Raw genomic sequence first — 21505 nt, forward strand, 5'->3', positions numbered from 1 at the left:
TTCAATTCTGGGGCCTGTTCTGTTCAACATCTACATGCTTCCACTGGCTCAAATTATGGTAAACAACAAAGTGTGTTATCATAATTATGCAGACAACACACAAATCTACATAACTATATCGCCACGGGACTATAATCCCGTACAAGGGTTGGGTAAATGCATTGAACAAATCAACAACTGGATGTGCCAGAATTTACTTCAATTAAACAAGGCTAAAACAACATAGTTGTTTTTGGTGTAAAGGAAGAACGTTCGAAAGTCAGCGATCAGCTTCAATCGCTGATGTTAAAAATCTAGGTGTGGTCATGGATTCAGACCTCAATCTGAACAGCCATATTAAGACAATTACAAAATCAGCCTACTGTCACCTGAAGAATATATCGAGGATAAGAGAATTTATGTCTCAAGAGGATTTGGAAAAACTTGTCCATTAATTTATCTTCAGTAGACTTGACTACTGTAATGGTGTGTTTACAGGTATCTCTAAAAAGTCAATCAGACAGCTGCAGCTGATTTAGAACGCTGCTGCTCGACCAAGACAGTGGATCACATCACTCCAGTTCTGAGCTCTTTGCACTGGCTACCTGTCGAACAAAGAATCCACTTTAAAATCCTGCTGTTGGTTTATAAAGCACTGAATGGTTTAGGGCCAAAATACATTTGTGATCTGCTGCGACCTTCTGAACCATCCCAACCCCTCAGGTCGTCTGGGACGGGTCTCCTTTCTGTTCCCAGAGTCAGAACTAAACATGGAGAAGCAGCGTTCAGTTTTTATGCTCCACTTATCTGGAACAAACTCCCAGAAAGCTGCAGGTCTGCTGAGATTCTCAGCTGCTTTAAATCAAGATTGAAGACTTTTCTGTTTGCTGCTGCCCTTAATTGAACCAGATTTAAGGATGCTGATAAATGTCTTCTATTTCTGCATTTTTCTACAGCATTTTATTTCTGAAACTGCACTGTAACTTTTATTCTATTTTTAACTTGTTTAATGTTTTAATGTCTGTTTTTAATGTTTTAATCACTGTTTTTAATGGTTTTTAAATGTCCTTTTCTTTTACCTTATGTTTTGATGCTTTTAATGGTTTTATGTGAAGCACTTTTAATTGCTTTGTTGTTGAAATGTGCTCTACAAATAAACTTGTCTTGCCTTGTTGGTAAGATACAGTCTTCCAACTTTTTGATTGACTTGCATACAGCCGCAAAAGATCAGTGGGGGCAAAGGATTGAAACTAAAGTCCAAGCCGTAAACCGCTGTGAACGTAGAAGCAGCAAAAGTACCGAGAGCTGAGAACACGGAGACTTTATAAACGTTTCTTTCTCTTCCCCAGCACAGTTTGCCCTTGGTTGGCGCTGGTACCTTGCAGGACCACTGGGGGGCAGCTCAGGGCAGCTATCACTGCCGTGAGGCTGGTGGCCAAATTCAAACTGGTATTTTAGATATTCTTTAGTCTTATAAAGCTTTTAAAATGATCAAAGGATGTACGATACACAGATCTATGAAACAAGTCTGCTGCCATTGCACACCCCTAGTGAACCAAATATAGTTGGGGGAATGGCCGGTGGATACAGCAGCCAGCGTAAATTTATCCACACCCATCGGCTCACTCAGTATACCCCTCCATCTTTTTCAGGATGTTGGTACAGGATTCTTTTGGTTCCAGGACAGGGATTCACTACAGATCAGGTTCCCAGCCAAAAATCCCTGACACTGGAAAACATCCATGTCAACATGTGTCATTATCATTATGGGTGGGACCTTCACACCAGTACCATTTTTATAAACTCATAGTTCTGTAAATATATTCACCACAAAAGGTTGTGTGTTTAAATCTTGGGATCTCTTCAAACTCCTAAATGTAGAAAGAAATCCCCTTTGGTGATAAATTCATGAAATACAATGCAAAGTAATGCAATCCAAGACAATTTAAGCAAACCTATCTGACATGCTATTTTTACTTAAATCTTACATTACAAACTGGAGGTGTGCGGTCTAAGAAAAGTGACCATTTACTAGACGGAGAAGAGAGATGTGATTTGTTTTACAAAAATTAGAGGATCCATTTGATTTATACTGAGACAACAAGGTCATGTTATCTCGTCCCCCGTCGTTTTCATTCTGGCCTTTCATTACGTCTCTTGTCGATCCGCCCACATTGTGGAAGTGCAATTCTCAATTGCTTGAGTACTCCAAACTGAAATTTGTAGTGTTGGATGGAGCTGACATCTGTGTTACAATAACTTTGTAATGTAACACATTAGCAACATGTGTCGCAGGTTCAATAAAGCCAAAAAAAAGCCCATTTCTATTAACAAATTATATTTATATGTTCTATTTCACGGATATGCATTTTTTTTTTTGTCATTCGTGACAAACAGTTCAGAGCATTTGGATTATCTTATTGTCCTATGTTGCTGGGTTGTATATATCATGGGTTTAGCATTTTTATAGGATTATGGGGTATCTCTGGCTGAAATAATTAATCAATTAAGTAAAATTAATTTGCTACTTTTTTTACGTTCGCTTCAGTCTTTTTTCCAGCACAAATGATAAACATTTGCTGGTTTAGCTTTTTATAATGTGAATTATATTCCTACTTTTCAAGTAGAATTCCTACTTTTAATCATTTATGATAGAAAAATAATTATTGCTTTTTTCTGGACTGTTGGATGGACAACATAAACCATCTTACCACTATTTATTCCTATAATCATAATCTGAACAATTAATCAATAAACCAAGAAAAGAGGAAGACTGATTTATAATAAAAGCAGTCCAAGAGTTAACTTCTGCCTCAAAGAATCACATATTATGCAACCCCTTTTATGAAAAAGTTGTAAAATATAAATAAAAACAAAATGCAATTGTTTGCAAATCTCATAAACCCATATTTAATGGTAAAAAGACCATAGACAACATATGAAATGTTGAAACTGAGAAATTGTATTGTTTTATGAAAAAGATATGCTCTTTTTGAATTTGATGCCAGCAACACATCTCAAAAAAAATTGGGACTGGGCAACATAAGATTGGAAAAGTTGTGTAAAGCAAAAAAAAAAAAAAAACACCTGGTGGAACATCTCACAACTAATTAGATTAAATGGCAACAGATCAGTAACATTATTGGGTGTAAAGAGAGCATTTCAGAAAGGCAGAGCCTATCCGCAGTGAAGATGGTGAGAGGTTCATCACTATGAAAGACTGTGTGGGAACATAGCACAACAATTTAAGAATAATGTTCCTCAATGTAAAATTGTAAAGAATTTGTGGATTTAATCATCTACAGTACATAATACCATTAAAACATTCAGAAAATCTGGAGAAATCTCTGTACACAAGGGAAAAGGCCGAAAACCATTATTGGATGGTGGTGATCTTCAGGCCTTCACTGCATTAAAAACAGACACCATTCTGTAGTGGAAATCATTGTCTGGGCTGAAAACAACTTCTGAAAACCGTTGTCTGTGAATACAGTTCATCACTGCATCCACAGATGCTGGTTAAAACTACCATGCAAAGAAGAAACCAGATATAAACATGATCCAGAAACACCGCCGCCTTCTCTGGGCCAGAGCTCATCTCAGATGGATTGAGGTGAAGTGGAATACTGTCCTGTGGTCTGACAAATCAAAGTTTTTGATTTTTTTTGGAAATCATGGACGCCATGTCCTCCCGACTTAAGAGGCGAGGCACAACCCATCTTGTTATCAGCGCTCAGTTTAAAAGACAGCATCTGTGACAGTACAGGGATTAGTGCACATGGCATGGGTAGCTTGCACATCTGGGAAGCAACCATAAATGCTGAATGATGTATATAGGTTTTGGAGCAACATCTGCTGCCATCCACACAACATCTCTTTCAGGGAAGGACTAGCTTATTTCAGCAAAACAATGCAAAACTAAGATCTGTATATATTACAACTGCATGGCTCAGTAGTAGAAGAGTCTGGGTGCTAAACTGGCTTGCCTGCAGTCTAGACCTGTCACCTATTTAAAAAAAAAATATGGTGCATCACGAAACAAAACAAATACCAAAAAACAGACAAGGCAAGAATGGGACAACATTTCAATTGAAAAACTCCAGCAACTGGTCTCCTCAGTTCACAAATGTTTCCAGAGTGTTGTAAAAAGAAGAAGTGATACAAAACAGTGGTAAACATGCCTTTGTTCCAACTTCTTTGAGATGTGTTGCTGGCATCAAATTAAAAATAAGCACATATTTTACATAAAACAATCAAATATCTTTGTTTTAACACTTGATATGTTGTCTTTGGTCTATTTGGAATTAAATATGCGCGTATGGGATTTGCAAACCATTGCATTAAGTTTTTTTATTTACGTTTTACACAGCGTTCCAACTTTTTCAGAAACAGGGTTATACACTGCAATTTCTTTGACAGATTTAAACATTTCAATTTCACAGCATGGAGACTACCTCCACAAGCCAGAAGGGATCTCATCCCTCATGGTTACTTTACACAAAACTGCACATATTACAATTGCATGGCTCTGTAGTAGAAGAGTCTGGGTACTAAACTGGCCTGCCTCCAGTCTAGACTTGTCACTTACTTAAAAAAAATATGTCTGGTAAATAAGTTATTCTTTTCACAAAAATTCACACAGTCCATCTTTATCACCTGACAATATGTCCCTCTTCTTTTTTTATGTTTTAATGTGCACAAGCAAATTTATTAAGAGTTATTGTCAGATCTAGTTTATAGACCTGGATTTGGTGGTAAACTTTTTGCGAGCACTAAATTATTTATTTATTTCTGTATGTGGTTTTACTAAATCTAACAAACATGATCACGCTAAGCCGTCACAGAGGGTGGTTATCAACTCGCTAAGTTGACCCAGGGTTTCCTAATAGAGCGTCGATCTCATTCACATAAAATGGACAGGGTTTACAGCATCTGAACAATCACAAACACGTGCGAGTGTACTGGCAGCAGAGCGGCTTATTTTACAAACAAAGAGCATTCTATAATGTCAGACAAATACGAAGAAGTTAAACACATATAAATGTCTAAATCTTTTCAGAAGGTATACATGTATACGTTAAAAGTAGTCAAAATATCACTGCCCCATCATCTGGCCAAAAGTAGACCCGACTATAATTACATTTGTGTATTCAATCTGTTGCTTACATGTATTTTCCAGAAACAGATTTATTGCCAGGTAATTTGGTAAAACTCAAGTACTGAGAAAAGTACAACTAACGCAGGAGGTATATAAATAAAATCTTAGGATAAAGTACACAATATGCACTTGTGTAAATGTACACATTATAAAGAATATGTCTAATGTGCAATGTAATACTACAGAGAATATTAACAATTGCAGAAATGCAATGTGTGAAAAATCTGATTATAAATTTTAATGTGATTTTCAACTTTTTTTTTTAATTTTTTTAAACACAGCCCCAGCATTGTTAAACAGTTTCTTCAAAGAAATAAAAACATAACTCAAAGCCATAGGTAGTCTTTCATATCTTACAAGTACAACAAGTACAAGGCATTATTGGTGCTTCAATCAGTCTCTGTTGAAGGATGATATCTGTGTACAAGTGCACCATGAAATTAAATATATACTACTTGTATAAAAATTGTCAGGGAAAGCCAAAGAGTTTGGCTGGTCTCTTGACATTCTGCCCTCCACAGAGACTCTCTCCCTGGATAGCCTGTGATTGGTGATGACATTTTCCAAGAGAATTGATGGGTCAGTAGGCTTTTATATATTTTGATCAGTTATCTTGAACTAAACCTGCTCCGGAGCAGTTGCTGTAGGTTTAGGTCTGCAGCATAAGTTACCATGGCGATGTATCCCAGTAAGAAGTGTGCCCTGAAAACGCAGACTTGTATGTATAGGTAGCTTTCTAACCACAAATCTTACTTGGTAGTACAGGCCTCTGCTTCCCATCACCCCCATAACTCAACACTCGGACATTAACCCCGACAGACAGACTCTGACTACAGGTTGAAATTTTAAAACCCATCAAGGCAGTACAAATAATGTTAGATCCACACATTCCTCTTGGCAGCTGCTGAGAATTTTGGGAGAGTCCCTTTCTACCAGCTTCTGATCAAGAGGAAATATTACAGCTGGAATTTGTCTGCTTTGTTGACAATCTTGACACAACAGGATGGGTGTCACTGAGTCATGGGGAGTCTTTCAATTTCATTCTGGACCATGCTATAGTGGATAACTTGATTCAGAGTAGAGTACAATTTTTTTTTGACAAGGACATGCAACATCAACCACAGTAGTACAGTTAACAACCCATTCTAGTTTCTCAGTCTGTAAATAATCCGGTGAAAGCATCATAAACACATTCCATCACACTTCAATACCACACCTACCTGCGCATTAGCTTTGCATCCATGCACTGAAGAACAATGTTTGGTCCCACACCTTCAAGTTAACCTATAAAGACAACAAAGCAAGTAAGACTCTCTTTGCAGTCAGTCCATCCAGTTTAGCAAATCTAAAATCGTTCACCAGAGCGCTCTTTCACGTCCCCTCTTCTAGTTTTGAACTCAAATCTAATCTAGTTGTGTGATTCTTGCCTGCTGATGGTAAAGCAATGACATGGTCGCGTGAGGGCGGACACAGGTTTGTTTCTTGCAGTTTGATGTGTTACCTATCAAATCTGATCTGTAGCCATTTCTCACACCTGTGCATTCAAATTATCACCCTGCAATAAATCCTGTTGTTGTAAAGTTTACAGTGTATGTTTTTGTTGGCACGGTCAGACAGGTGCTTAGTTTAATCATTTGGGGACTAGAATTAGCTGTGATGATGTTTTCGACTTTGCAATTCAGTTTCTGATCGACACATCACCTTCTCATAACACCTACACCAACTACAGCTTGTGTTATGTGGGTTGCTGTGGCAAGGTATCCAGCTGTGGCAAGGTATCCAGCTGTGACAAGGTATCCAGCTGTGACAAGGTATCCAGCTGGGTGAAGAGGAGAAATACAATACAGTCCTTCTCCATTAGTTTTCCTTTCTAAATAGGCTATAATGAGCATTTTCATTTGGTGTGGTAGCAACTGTAAATCTGATGCTGAAAACAGGAAGTGCGTTAGATCATCAGGTTGTCACAGAGTCCAGCAGCGAGCTAGAGCACAGATTTAAAGATAACATTGGACTCCTCTGAGATCATCATTATATTAGCAACACCTTTAAGTGAAGACACCCCCAAAGTCAACCCTATCACTTAACGTAACGCTCCCGGTGCTAACAAGGTAGCACCGGGACTTATTCGTTTCTAGCCACATTGCTAGCACGTCTAACAAGTAGCTTAGCTGAATCAGGCTGTTGGTTTGTTAGCCCTTTTAAAACAGGCTAGGCAGCCAGCTAGCTGGTTGGCTAATACACGGTTGTAGCAGAAGGACTGCGTGCAGTGAACTATGACAAGCAACGAGGTAACACTGGCCAACCAGCGTTGGTTAACTTTGACCATTACCCGAGAATATCTAGGAGCGCTAACTAGCGATGTGCTAACAGGCGAGTCTTAATCACAATCACAAAAACCTACCACAGACCGGATACAACTAAAGACAACGAGTCATAACAACAGGCGAAGACATGTGCGAGCTAGCTGGTACATCCAGGATGTGTGTGGCCTTTTAAGGCTCTGTCTCAGCATCAGGTCACAAACCACGGGTCGGATATGAAGAACGGAAACCCTACTTGGTAATAAATACCCATTGAAGCGCGTGTCGACGACGTTAAGACGTGTTTTACCTTATATCCCCATCCCAACGACAGACACGAGTCGGCCAGGCTGCTAATGTTTACAATGTTAAGCCGCTGGTTGAACGACGGAGCTTGTCTTCCTTGGTAATATGCGCATGCCAAATACCCAAGCGCCACTTCCGGATATGTATGTTTTCAAAATAAAAGTTTGAGATTACGTCATCAAATAATAGATGAAGACAAGTAGGCAAATGATATAGAAAGTTGCATACATCTTCAATTTATGAAATATATGAAATAACACTAAGGAAATATTGGTAGATTACATGTACTTAAATAATATACTTGTGTTTGTTACCACAGGGGAAGGTGTCTATGCTCTTCCTGGTCATATCCATTTAGTTGAACTTGCACACAAAAAAAAATGCACATTCCATCAGAATGTGCTAATTTAGTTTTCATATAAACCTAGAAATAAAGGATGAGAATATAAAACATTAAAAAAAAAACACAAAATGTAGAAGTGCTTCAAAATATTTCAGATTTGGAAATATTTCAAGGTCAGCAATCACTTGGGGCATTGGCCATTTTAACACCTTTGTACAAAAGGTCAGATTTCCTTGAACTTTATTAAGTCAGCATTAAGATGACACTCAGGTGAATTTGATCAACTCATCAGAGGCTAGTTCAAGTGAAATGAACCAGCAGCCATTGATCACCTGTTGGTGGTGATGGTTATTCTTCATGTTTCCAGAAAAAACATTGCTTATTAAGTTTTATTGGAAGCATGCATTTTCAAAAAATAGGTCACATTGGCCAAGAAAAAAAAAGAACAACACTTAGTGGTGCAGCTGTTTACTTTAATCCCTATATCAGATATCCACTATGATAGTCCATTTGTGCAGTTCATATATTGCAGAATCTAACATTTACAAGTTAATGAAACCTTTACACATTATGCTTTTTGTTTGTGCTTAACACATGCTCTACTGAAAAGCATCAAGAAATCTTAATCATGTGGATGTGTTTAGCATTGCAAGAAAAGAAGGCAGGAGGGCAGTCTGGTTTATTCATGCATTGCGCATGTTTATCTTCTCAATAAGACTAAAAAGAACAGGAGACTTAATCCATGAATGTACCATCTCTGGTGGTTTTAATCTGCAGGATAACTCAATTCAGAGTTTTCTAGTAGTCTTTAGACAGAAACAAAATCTGATTTTCACTCTTGTAAATGAAAAAAAAAAAAAAAAAAAGATTTTCTCAGTTACATTAAAAAACAAAACATTTTACTCAAAAGCAAAGCCATTTTACATCATTTTCAAACAAAGTGCTGTATCTCATCAAATCCTCAAAATAAATACAAAGAAATTCATAACACTAACAAAATCACAATATCAGTATTTTTCTTGACATTTAACTAATTCTCAGATTCCCTGTGATTGAATTAAATTAATTCAAAGATTTAAGTGTCTGTTCACGCATCAGGCAGCAGTGAAAAGTCAGTGCTATAATTTTGCTCGGCAATTTACGAATTTTACCCATCCTACTATAACAAGATATTTTTTACTCATTAAGTATTGATTATTTTCATCCAGTCATCAAACAATCATCATCTTCAGTTCTCAGGGGATGGGCTGAAGCTCAGGCATGGCTGACAGGCAGTTGTGTCAACGAATGGGATATAAGTGGCTGAAGCAAAAGCGGGTCTGGAGTTTGGACTGGGGAGGTAAAACATGAAACAACAATAAAAACAAAAACACAGACTTAATTAAAAGCAGCAAGTTATTTTCTTTAGTAAAAATGAGTTGGTTAGCCAAGTATGGCCTGAGGAAGTCTCTTATATTTTCTGTATTTTGAAAGTCTTGATTGGCAAAACAATGATTGTGTTTCTTACCATCCATATAAGTAAGTGCACTGAGGAGCGGTGCGTCTGGGGTGATATAGGTTGTGTATTGCAGATCCTCCATTAAAGGTGGCGTCAGCTGACCCGGGGCAAGTGATGTGATCATGGCTGAACAGGTGGGACTTGGGCTGATGTGTTTCTTTTGACGAGCTCGACAGTTCTGAAACCAAACCTTGAAGGAAGATAGACTGGATTTAGAAATGATACTAGAAGTTAGATTCTCCCTTCGAGGAGCTGAGGTGAGGTGACACATTTCAGCTGACTAAACATGTACATTTAACTTTTAAGTACACCAATACACAACACGTGTGCCTGTGGAGTTTAACAACAGGACTTCCCCTGCAGTTTGCAGCTTCAACTTTTAAAGCCATCACTCTTTCTCTGGTGTGAAGATTTGTCCTGACCCAAATACTTAAGTCTGTTTCTCTACTGGAATTTTTGAACTAACTTATATTCATGAAAGCAATGCTCCAAAGGGCAGAAACATTTGCTGTACCTGAATAACCCTGCGGCTGAGACCAGTTCTCTCTGCCAGTTTCTGCAGAGTCTGGGCATCTGGGTTGTTATCATTAGCAAACTGGGTTTGCATCACCTACATGTGGGGAGATGACAGAAGGGGACATGTTTACATATGAGTATAGTTTGTTCATGTTATTATAAAATTTACAGTGTGCTTTACTCTGTCATCAAATACTATGCATTGACTGCCTCCAGAGGGCAGAATAACATCAAAAACAAACGGACTAAATATCACTAGCTTATACTTTTCCTTTGGCTAACTTTGCCCCTCTACCTCTTCAGCAGACATACAGCAATATCAACATGTTATTTAATTTCATTCAGAGTTATGTTTCTTTTCACCTGACAAAGTCAACATTCACTCTTGTTTTAATTGTTTTTTTTGCCTGGTTCTTTACAATGTGAAATATACTGAATAATTAGATCAACAGGTACATACATGAACTACTAAAGGTGGAAGCATATATTCCTTCTACTAGTCATAGCATAATCACATACAACTACTACTTTAGTCAATCGTTGACATCAGTCAAAAGTAAACATAGCCCAGTAGGTGCAGCAGCAGCTAGGACACACAAACACATAGTTGACATTACCTGTATCTGGTCCACTGTGAAGCTGGTCCTGGCCCTCTTAGCAGGCCTGGGCAGAGTCCTGGCACCATCTTTGTCTGGCACCTCTTCCTCCACTTGTGGTTGCTCTTTAAGACAAGACATAGGGCATGTTACAATGATTTTGAAATGATTAGGTTCTGATAGAAAGGTGTATATGTTTTGTATTGTGTATGCTGGCATTTTTTTTCCATTCCCTTTGTGATACAGAGAGTAAATGGGAAGATTTTACTGTCTTACTAGACGATTGCCACATACAGTTTTTAATTGATTTTCATGCGGCAGAAACATTTGAGACGAGCAGAAGATTTGCTCTGCTTTACTTTAGGTGACTTCTTCACTGAGGTGTGCTGTATTAGTAATTCAACAAGACTGATATAGAGGAGCACCATCTCTATAGCTCACTACGCATACTGAACAACTCTTGTACATCAACACTACAGCCCTCTAATGAGTGATATTACAACAATCACTGCCACACAACTAAAACTATCTGAATGAGTAGAGACTGCTAGGTTTGAATGTAAGAAAGGTTTTGTAATGTTTTGGGTGACCTGATCCTTTATTACTAAATATGTAAGGAGTATGTGAGGACTTAATTTTGTTTTTAGTTGTCCTGAAATTCTTACTATTCTGTGTAATAGTGGTTTATTTAAAATCATTTACTGACTTTTGTATGTCATCAATCAACCTAGACCCCGTACATACACTCACCGTTTTCCTTTGCACGTTTGAGATTCTCCATCATAATGTCATAGTGTGGCCGACAGAAGACCCTGTTCTCTAGTAGTCCACATTCCTCCCCTGTAGACAACTGGCGCTTACAGGAGGTGCAGGAGAAACAGTCCAGGTGGAAGGTGCTTCCTCTTGCCCGACGCACCCAGTCAGTAGAATGGATATTACGGCCACAACGAGCACAGCGGGTCCCATACTTCCTGAACAGGAAAGGGATGTTGAGTGTGAGGGGGAGACGTCTTTTCTATTCAGCTGAGATGAGTTGTAATTGGATGATGAATCAGTGATTGTTTGGTCAGATAACAAAGTATTAGTCTCTGAAGAGATGTTGCCACTGATTACACTGACCTGCAGTCTGTACTGGTATATGATTAATTAAACAGTACAACCACTTGTTTGCTAAGGTAAGGTGCTAAGGTTTGCTAAGGTGTAGATTGGCTCCATACAGCAAACAGCCTCAACATTAAGGCCACTGACAGGTGGAGCGTTAAGTATAAGACAACGGCCCAGCAATATATCCTCCCTCTATGAGGATTATGATGTTCAGTTGTTATTCAATCCGAGATAGAGGAGTTGATTTATTTTAATGTTCACATCGGACACTGTAATTTGTGGTGATGTTGGACTGTACTGAGTTATACTGAGGTGTTCCTAATATTTTGTCTCCCCATTTAAATGAATTGGGCTGGCAAAATATTAGGAACACCTCTCAGTCAGTATAAGCCTGTAAAGTTCAACAAATTTCAGTCACCAAAATGACTAATACATTATTTTTTCTTCTTTAAGTCAACATCTCAATCATATTGAATAAAAACTGTAAATTGTGATTCTTCTGACGCCAGTATTTATTCCTGGTCTCTTGTATTATACTTAATGCTCCACTGGTCAATGGTTTTGATGTCATGGCTGGTGGGTGTATATTTGTATGTACTGGATTTGAAGCTACCTGGACTGACTCAACAGTCATTGTAAAGTCTTGCTGTAAGGACTTTAATGTGTTAAGTGCCATGAAATAACCTATGTTGTGATTTGGCGCTATATAAATAAAGTTGAATTGAATTGAACATGAGGGCTGGTTGTACGCCCCAAACATGGATCAAAATTATTATAATGTCTCAATTAAAAGCATGTGTAATAGGATTGTACGTGGATGCATATTTAGATATGAAAAGACAATCATTTTTAGATTCAAGGTATCCATTTAACTCAATCAAACATTCAAATGTCCACAGTTCTGGAACAGTGATTTGAAATGATTTCTGTAATTCTCAAGTTATTCATCAGACGCTACTTGTTATTGAGCGCTGAGTTCACTGATTGTCCTGATTGTAACTCTTAAAAGAGAAAAACATGAATCTGAGTCAGACTGATCATCTCCGAACAATGTTATTTCCTTCTGGAGCTCCAGAGTTGCATGACTGTATTAAATTCCCAGGTTGTGACAGTTTATACACAGCAGTAACTACATATAGGACACAATCCTCCTCTTCCCTTACAATGTAATACAAGCTATTTTTTTTTTTTTTTTTACTGTTTCTCAATATAACTTATCCTTTGTACTGATGTTTATGTTGAATTCCTAAAATAATGACAGCATTTAAAATGATCCTCCTGAACTGTATGGTCAGATATTATATTTAGTCAAGGCAGCTAATAAAAATGCTTGAGACCATTGATATAAGTCACTGCATTGATGTTGGGTGCGACATACCTTAAGTAGTCAAGTTTGCAGAAAACCTGTTTATCTTTGATGTAACAGCTCACGTGTCGCCCCAGTGATGTCTGACACACACTGCATGACAGACAGCGCATGTGCCAGCACAGGTTGTTCACCTAATATGGAGAAAAATATTAGATTTGAACCAATTTAAAAATAATTTTACACATCTCTTAATAGTACATTCATTTTTATCCTCATAACTAAGGTTATTAGAGTCTGCCCAAATCATTGGTAATTCATTAATTTTACTGAAATAAATTAAGATAAAGTGGTTAGATTATTAGATTACCTAATGGATAATTTACAATAGTGTTCTTATGTGCTAATTGCCTACTGTATTATCAATTACATATTATGATGCCATATCATGTTTACAATCCCAAAGGTTACTTGGTTTGCAGCCAGAAATAAAAATTCTACCATCAACATTATTTGACTGCAGATTTTGTGTACTATGAAGCATTTGGGCTATGTGCAATAACAGGCTGCATATTAGTTATTTTACACACACACACACACACACACACACACACACACACACACACACACACACACACACACACACACACACACCTCTTTTAGTTTAAGAAGATAAAAAAAAAAAAAAAAACCTTTGTCTATGACTAAAAAAAATTGTAAACACACACAAATGGCCTATAACTATGGGAAGCTGGATTTTTCAATTCAGCATCTGTTTTCGAAATAATTAGGCTGCACAGGTCTTCCAAATGGGCCGAGCTTTGCAGTGTTGACATGATACAGACTTATGGCAGCCTGACCTTGAGGAGGTATCTGTCCACTATCTCTAGGCCGCATGCGGTGCACAGAGTTTTCCCCTGCAGGGATGCCACGGTGGGGACGGAGGACGAGGAGGACGAGGAGAGGGAGGACGGAGAGTGGGAGTCCTCCTCAAAAAAATCCTCAGGCCCAGAGGAGCCCTGAAACAACAGTTCGACAATGAAACTATCACCTTATAAAAACGTTAAATACCCATAAACCAGCCTATCAGAAAACGGAAAGAAAACCACAGGTTAGCATTTGTTGACATCTGAAAACTGAAGTTGCTCTCAGATTGGTTAGCGCAACATTTGTAAAAGTTTGTAAAACGCCTGCAGTGGCGCGAGCTCCATTTCGTCCTAATGTCCCCCTCTCGGCTTCACGCCGCCATAGGCCTGTTTAACTGCATGTTTTAAAACACCTACTGTGTCGGTAAATATTTGTCCTTGCTGTAGCTGATTAAAAACAGCTTCCGTCGGTCGCTCTTCTGCCTCAGACATGGTGTCAGCGACAAATCCGGAGCGACGCACAAACCTTGAATGACTCCCAAATGAGATGATGTCTCCTTCATATTCCCATGACAACCACTGGGATTGGCCTGCACATAAATAATTGTCACCTCTGGAAAACGAAATATTTGCTTAAAACGTTGTACAGACGCCATGCCTAATATCGGCTATGCTTTTATTTGATTTACCTGTGCATGCTTGTTCCACTTGTTTAGAAGCCTGTATGCAATTTAACAGCTTCTATTATGTCAAAGTTAAAGGACTTCAAATGTGGTCAATCAGCATATCCTACCTGGGGACGTCATGGAGACCGGCCTCGAGCACAGCTGAATCTTATTCTGCCTAATTAGTGTTCAGCTAAGCACGTGCGCAAAATGATCAATCGGGCTCAGGTGAGTGCTCCGCTGGTTACGTCAGTGACGCCGCGCTGGAGTATGTTCCTATTCCCTCAAGACTGTGGTCTCAGTCAATCTACCATTCTATTGTAAACAGTAGCAACACTTCAAAATATGTTTAACCTTAGTTTATTTTATTTTTTAAAATAAGGTTAAACATTTTTTAAAGCAGGCTATCAAAATTAAATAGGCTATTATTAACGATTCTGACTGCAGGGAATGTTCCCAGATATTCAGCTTAGTTGTTCGGTGACTAATGCAGGTACTACAGTAAGCAAGACAAATGTATTCAAACTTCCCCCTTTGTTTATTGGAAGAACATATGCGGGTAGGCTGCACAAGTTCGAAGAAAGAGGCCTATATGAGGTCCAAAATACATCAATAAATAAATAATGGTATGCTTGAAATAGCTTTAATGTTTAGTTTTTTTTTTTTTTTATCTGAACAGAAAATCGTAGCCTATAAGCTAATATTGTGTTGATAATTTAATTGAAGAATAGTCCTGTATGACATACAAATGGCACAACTTTACAATGAACCTTTAAGTTCTTACCAGGCTGTTGGAGACACAGTTAAACATGTCCATGGAACATCCCCGGTCACCCAGATGTTGGTATTCCACAGCAACAGACTGACTTGTTCCTCTCCCCGTAACCAGTCCACTGTACTCCGGCTTGTCGACCCTCCCCGCCTCTGTGTCGCGTCTTGCGCTTGTGACTTTCAGATTTGGCCCTCTTGCCACTTGTTGTGAGAGCCAAGACGTTGTTTTTCTTGACCATTTAAACAGCTCAGCGCACCTCCTACTGTGGTGGCCCGGGTCCGCCCGCTGCTGCATCAATGAAAACTTCATATTTGTATTGGACGAGCCTTCGTTTGTCTTCCTTACACTCCGGCTGCTGACTTGAGCGGATTGTTTAAAGCAGAAAAATTAATCAAAGCAAATTACAAAATTGCCATGCAGCGACCATGCCAAGCTCTTAAGTTGCAATGCTCTATATTTGAGTCTACATTAGGCCTAATTTGAATTATCGTAAATTGCATCAAATCTTACCGTTTGTCATAGTTTCTGCTGTTCGTATGTTATAAAATTGTGATTCATAGCTTCTACTTGGGTGTGTAAAGTCACAGAAAAACGCAGGCAAAGTTATATTATTACATTGAAGTACAAGTGTAAGGCTCCAAGCAACAATAGCTTAATTTTCAATATAGCGAATGTGTAAAATGTCGACCTGTGTAAAAACAACAAGTAAAAACTGTCTTTTTTTGGTCTGCCAAACAAGCAAAAACTCCCAAATATTGAGTTGACTATCAAAGAAGCAAATATTAAATTTTGAATTTTGAAATTAATGCATTTGTTTGTTAATCAAGTGATTTCTGAACTAATCATGTCAGTTTTAGAGTACAGATAGGTTTCTGAGTGTCTGGGTGGCTCCTTGTAAGTTAATTTGGCCATGAAAGCAACAAACTCTTCTTATTGCTGTCAAGTGAAAACTCACACACACACAAAACACAAAGTCAGTCAGAAAATATTACAGCCACAAATTAACCAGATTTATGTTTATATTATTAAGTCTATTCACAGCCCAGAAAGACTGGAGCTTTAAGAAAATCTTCCTAAAAAGTCAACTTTCAAAGATCTTTTCCTGTGAGAGACATTTGGGTTCAGCTAGCCCAGTCTGACTTTATCAGTATGCTTCATCTTTTCCTCTCTTGCCCTCATGGACATTATGAAAACGGCACAGGTCATGTTTGGGGACTGAATTATATTTATTTAAACATCCACACCATTTGACCAGCAGCAAAAGTTGTTGATTTAATCCTTCAAACCGGCTCAGAGTACATTAGAGCAACACTTTCATGAATTAAATTGCCTGAGAATTCTATTTTTTGACATGTGCCTTCATAACTATACATAGCTATAAAAAAAAATCTGTACAATATATTACATCATTTCAACAGCACCTATACAATTCAAGACTTATTTAACTCACATTCTCATCTATTTATTTTTTTATGTTTGCCTTTTTTTTTATTTTTTATCCCTATCCTCTTAGGAAATGAGAGTGCTCTACACCATATACCTCCTCTTCCTCCTTTACAATTACCTCGTCATCAGACTTTAAGTAAAGATGATGGTGAACCAAAGACTTGGGTCAAAAGGCATAGATGAAAACATTCTCTGAGGGCACTTTGTGAATGGAGAGGCAGACGGCTGGGTCAAGAATCCCTTTGGGTCTTATCCGTGCATGTGAAAGCCAATCCCTCAGTCCCCCCAGCCTTCCAAAACGTGGTCTTTAAAATAGAATTTGAAGGGCTTAGATGTGTGGTGCAGAGTGTGTTTAACCTCAAGCAGAAAAGTGCAAAACATGCTTGGAAAAATAACATGAAAACAGAGTCATTCCCAAAAAAGAGTTTCATTTATGAATTGCACCCTAAAAAATGTTGATGTCATCATAATATCTACAGCAAGACAGACTCTTATTTTGAAATATACAGTATTCTGTATAATTAATATACTTTGCCCAAAGTCAGCTAGAATAGGCTCCAGTTCCTCTGTGACCCTGTTAAGGACAAAGCAGTATAGATAATGAATGTATGGATGGATAAATCCTCACCAATATTTAGCACTTTCCAAACATGTAATTTACTGTGTGCTAGAGAATTGTTGCTCTGCGTATAGCACAACTTTTCTCCAGTATGTTTTACAATTTATTCACCACATGTGTTTGTGTACCTTGTCTTCATTAGGGCAATGTTTCTGTTTCCTTAATATACATGTTCAACAATGTATCATGTGACCAACAAATTATCACACACATCATGTAAAAAAACAGATTAAAACACTTCTTCCAAATTACCACAGACAAAACTGATAAAATAATATATATGTAGTTTTCCCAATGTATAACATGACTACAGCACCTGTAAACACGGCATATCCTTTGATTGAAGCAAAATACTGTTCTTTTGGGCTAATTTTTCAAAGTTTAATGTCTTTCCAATGTTTCTATTACATTAATCCTAAACTTTTTCAAAATTGAAGCAGCAATTTACAGACAGTTTTCAGCTTTTCCTAAAAGAAAACTTTGGGAGAGTTTGACTCTACTTTACTACTTTTACTTTAAAAAGTGACCGATATGCATAAGAGATCACAAATGCTTCTCTGTCACTGAGTTGTTTCTTTCAGTGTCCTTCTCTGACATACTCAATTTCCACATTTTCAGGAAATGGGTCTATGAATAAATGGCACCCTGTGTTCAAAATTCAAAAAATAAATTATTGTTGTGTCATTGTATCAATTTTAAATCTTAGTTTTATTCATAGTCATATCTGACATGGCTGTTGTCCAAGGAGTAAAAAATAAACATGATTTAAAAAAGGTCAAAAGAAAGAAACCCAGCTGTTTTAACAGATAAAAAAAACAACGTATTTCTCTGTTGACTGTCACCTGTGGTAGACCTCTCCACTCCACTGCTCACTAATCCAGTCCTCTTACCAGGGATGGAGGATTTAGAACAACGCTCCACACAGACACCATCTGCCCATCTATTTAAAGTGAAGAGAGTGATATATGGTCAGGCAGAAACCAGCATTTTAGCTCTCTGGGTGTTTATTTAACATTACAACAAAATGTGACGTAAAAAGGATTCTTGGCATTTTGTCAAAACCACTTAGTTTTGTCAATAAATCTGTCAGTGCTAAAACTACTTACAGCTTATAAATAAACATGGGTGCTAAAATTATGAATCAGTCTTCTATTATGGTCTGGGTTTCTTAAAGCTTCCCTGGTACAATTACACAAGATTAAGGGTGTTACACAGCTGTCTTAATTCCCCTTCTTTTTTTTTTAACAGTGTACAAGAGTTCAGAGAGTCTGAGACCTCTTGGCAACAATCCCACTGTGGACACCTGCTTCTTTATTAGAATGGTTGGATCATTTAACTGTCAACCTGTGAGTGTAAGTAAGTACTTGTCACCGACAATGAGGACTTTTTTCTTTAAGCTGTATCGGCTTATATGTGTCAGACTGTATAACAAGAAAAAAATGCACGTTCAGGTAAATTAAATCAAACCAGAAACATATTTGTGAACCTATATTTATTTACAAGCATAAATGTCTGATTAGTTTTATCACACAAAATAATTGGCCTTTGGTGCTATTCAGCAGCATCTGTGTAATATGTTCAGTATTTTTTACATGGTAGAACAATACTGAAAAGATTAGTGTGATAAATGTGAAATAACACATTTTAATTTAAGGAGTAAACAGAAAAGTATAAACAAAGCAAAATATGTTTTAAATGTTAAAATCTTCTAATTAGTCTCCTTCTGCTTTAATAGCTTTATTTTTCCTTCTCCCAACAAGTTTCATGGAGCTTTTCCTACCGTCTCAAGGGAGTCTCCACAGTGGCTGCTTCAATCTGTGGTCCAGCTCAACACAAACCATCTCAATTAGGGTCGTGTTTGTGATGATAGTGGAAGTGTGGTCACTCTATCTCTCCTGTAAGGTGAGGATTTATGAGGCTAGTAACTCTGAAGACCTTCCTCTCTGTAGCAGAGTTAGTTTGGCCTTCCTCTCTTGGGCTGTTCAGAACCACTTTCATCACAGTACTTAATGGTTTTAACGACTTGTATTGTCAGAAACTTTAAACGTTTTTGAAATTTCCTGGATTGACTGATCTTCACGTCTTAAAGTAATGATGGATATGTTTGTTTCTTATATTTGACTTAACATGGATCACTACAGTAGTTGAATAGGACTATTTGCTGTATTTACATTGGCACAAAACACAAAAACCAAAGTAAAAATAGCAATGTAGAAAGATATATAATACAAATGATAAAACAACAGACTGGTGCCCTTTCCCACCCTCTGAAATACACAGTGGTAAGTTTATCACCATGACATCAGGGCTCGTGAGCAGTGGCAGTGTTTGTAAGTGGGCTTGGTTTCCCCCCTCAGCTAAAAACATCCCAGCATCCTACAAACACACAGTTGTTTTTGCTTTAAAGTAGCAGTCGTTTTTGGTTTGGCCGTGACATGCTGTGGCTTATCTTGCTGCTTGACTGTGTCACAGTACGGGTGTGGCACCATACATTCAGCTATCTGTGTGTGTGTGTGTGTGTGTGTGTGTGTGTGTGTGTGTGTGTGTGTGTGTGTGTGTGTGTGTGTGTGTGTGTGTGTGTGTGTGTGTGTGTGTGTGTGTGTGTGTGTGTGTGTGTGTGTGTGTGTGTGTGTGTGTGTGCGAGTGCATCTGAGATTACTTAGCTTGATGTCACGGCAAGTCGCTGGTGAAAGATTGGATGTGACTGTGTGTGTGGTGTCTGCACTGTGAGTGGGTGTTTGAAAGAGAGACCACCTTCCTCGGCAACTGCCAGGTTTCCATCGGTTACCTGACCCCCCACAGGAAGTGTTTAGTTGTGACAGGTATGGATGGAAGGACATGACTGGAAGATGGTGGTCCTTTCATTCTGTACACTGGAAACGATACAGACGGTTACAATTAGCAAAGGCAGCGTGTGCATGTGTGTGTGTGTGTGTGTGTGTGTGTGTGTGTGTGTGTGTGTGTGTGTGTGTGTGTGTGTGTGTGTGTGTGTGTGTGTGTGTGTGTGTGTGTGTGTGTGTGTTTATATTTTAGTGTACTTGTATTACTTATGTTGTGGGGACATAAATTTGATTACATAGTAGCACTGCATAAACAAAAAGCAAGTCACTACAAGTTATACCTTTAGAGTTGGGGTAAGGTTAGGCTTCGGTTGAGGGATAAGGTTGGACAAATAATGATTATGGTGAGGGTGAGGATAAGTGTCCAAGAAATTGTGTGATGCAAACATGACTTTGGGTATGTGTTCCAACGTGTTTTGAGAATATAAATACTGACTGTCATTTGTGAGGGCAAATTATCTGATGAATCCTACATGATATATATATATACAGTATATTCTCAGTTTCTAAAGTACAAAATTGTACATAATAATAATTTTGTATTGAACAGCAACTTACAATGGTCAATCAATGGCCCTAAAATGTATACGTATAATGTTATATATAAAGTAGATTGCACATTGGTTGCATTTCAACATACTGTTATGCTAATGCATGAGAAAAACTTCATGAGTGACTGTGGAAAATTTAGCTTTCAGTTTTGCATTTTGGCATGTACACAAACACAAATGCACATTGTCTTTCAGGTAACTATATTAAAACATGAATTTTGATCTTATCCGGGTGCAACAAGCTTTGTAACTAACATCTGGTCAGTGTTCATAAATCTTAAATGACTGCAGCCCCAGTTGCCTCATATAAAATCACTGTTTCTAACGAGCCCTTTACTTTGAAATGAAAAGCATAGTTTCCTTCTTTGTTTGTTAACATTTCAACAGGTCCCTTGACAATAAGCTAGACACAGTACTCCATACATCATTATTGTTGGTATGAAGAAATGGGTGATGATATAAGGACATAAGACAGTTTACATAACCTCCACCCCCTAAAATGTATACGTATAATGTTATATATAAAGTATATTGCACATTGGTTGCATTTCAACATACTGTTATGCTAATGCATGAAAAAAACTTCATGAATGACTGTGGAAAAAAAAATCATGCCATTTAATATTTACAGTAGATTCAC

At 37.9% G+C, this 21505-nt stretch overlaps 2 protein-coding genes across 3 annotated transcripts in view; both read right to left on the reverse strand.

The window, feature by feature from the left end:
- klhl20 (kelch-like family member 20) overlaps positions 1–21505 on the reverse strand; it is a 61822-nt gene that overhangs the window by 17406 nt on the left and 22911 nt on the right. The window contains exons 1-2 of one of the 2 annotated variants that reach the window (XM_069709778.1): positions 7748–7846; positions 6358–6421 (exon numbers count right to left, since the gene is read on the reverse strand). In XM_069709778.1, the coding sequence (XP_069565879.1) occupies positions 6358–6380 (23 nt within the window). In that variant the 5' untranslated portion in view covers positions 6381–6421; positions 7748–7846. Of the gene's footprint in view, positions 1–6357; positions 6424–7747; positions 7847–21505 lie in introns of those variants that run through there. The other variant, XM_069709779.1, reaches the window with a different exon arrangement.
- LOC138627463 (LIM/homeobox protein Lhx8-like) lies at positions 9032–15593 on the reverse strand. Its single transcript, XM_069709798.1, has 8 exons — positions 15422–15593; positions 13967–14125; positions 13179–13300; positions 11447–11667; positions 10718–10821; positions 10099–10194; positions 9594–9774; positions 9032–9417 (listed from the first exon to the last, which is right to left on the reverse strand). Exons 1-8 carry the CDS (start codon positions 15452–15454, stop codon positions 9341–9343), a joined length of 993 nt encoding a protein of 330 aa, XP_069565899.1. The 5' UTR covers positions 15455–15593; the 3' UTR covers positions 9032–9340.

The sequence above is a fragment of the Brachyistius frenatus genome, unplaced genomic scaffold (genome assembly GCF_029030835.1).
Source record: "Brachyistius frenatus isolate BFR_SWC_R1_liver_20210118 unplaced genomic scaffold, ASM2903083v1 Contig_85, whole genome shotgun sequence".
Lineage (NCBI taxonomy): Eukaryota > Metazoa > Chordata > Actinopteri > Embiotocidae > Brachyistius > Brachyistius frenatus.

What these genes read in the sequence shown, in the direction of transcription:
- LOC138627463 (XM_069709798.1), bottom strand. Translation starts at nt 15,454, where the DNA reads ATGGACATGTTTAACTGTGTCTCCAACAGCCTG. An exon ending in TGGACAGATACCTCCTCAAG is followed by an intron (nt 13,301 to 13,966) that starts GTCAGGCTGCCA and finishes TCTCCATATTAG; the next exon opens with GTGAACAACCTGTGCTGGCA. An exon ending in TGCACTTACTTATATGGATG is followed by an intron (nt 9,418 to 9,593) that starts GTAAGAAACACA and finishes TTACCTCCCCAG; the next exon opens with TCCAAACTCCAGACCCGCTT.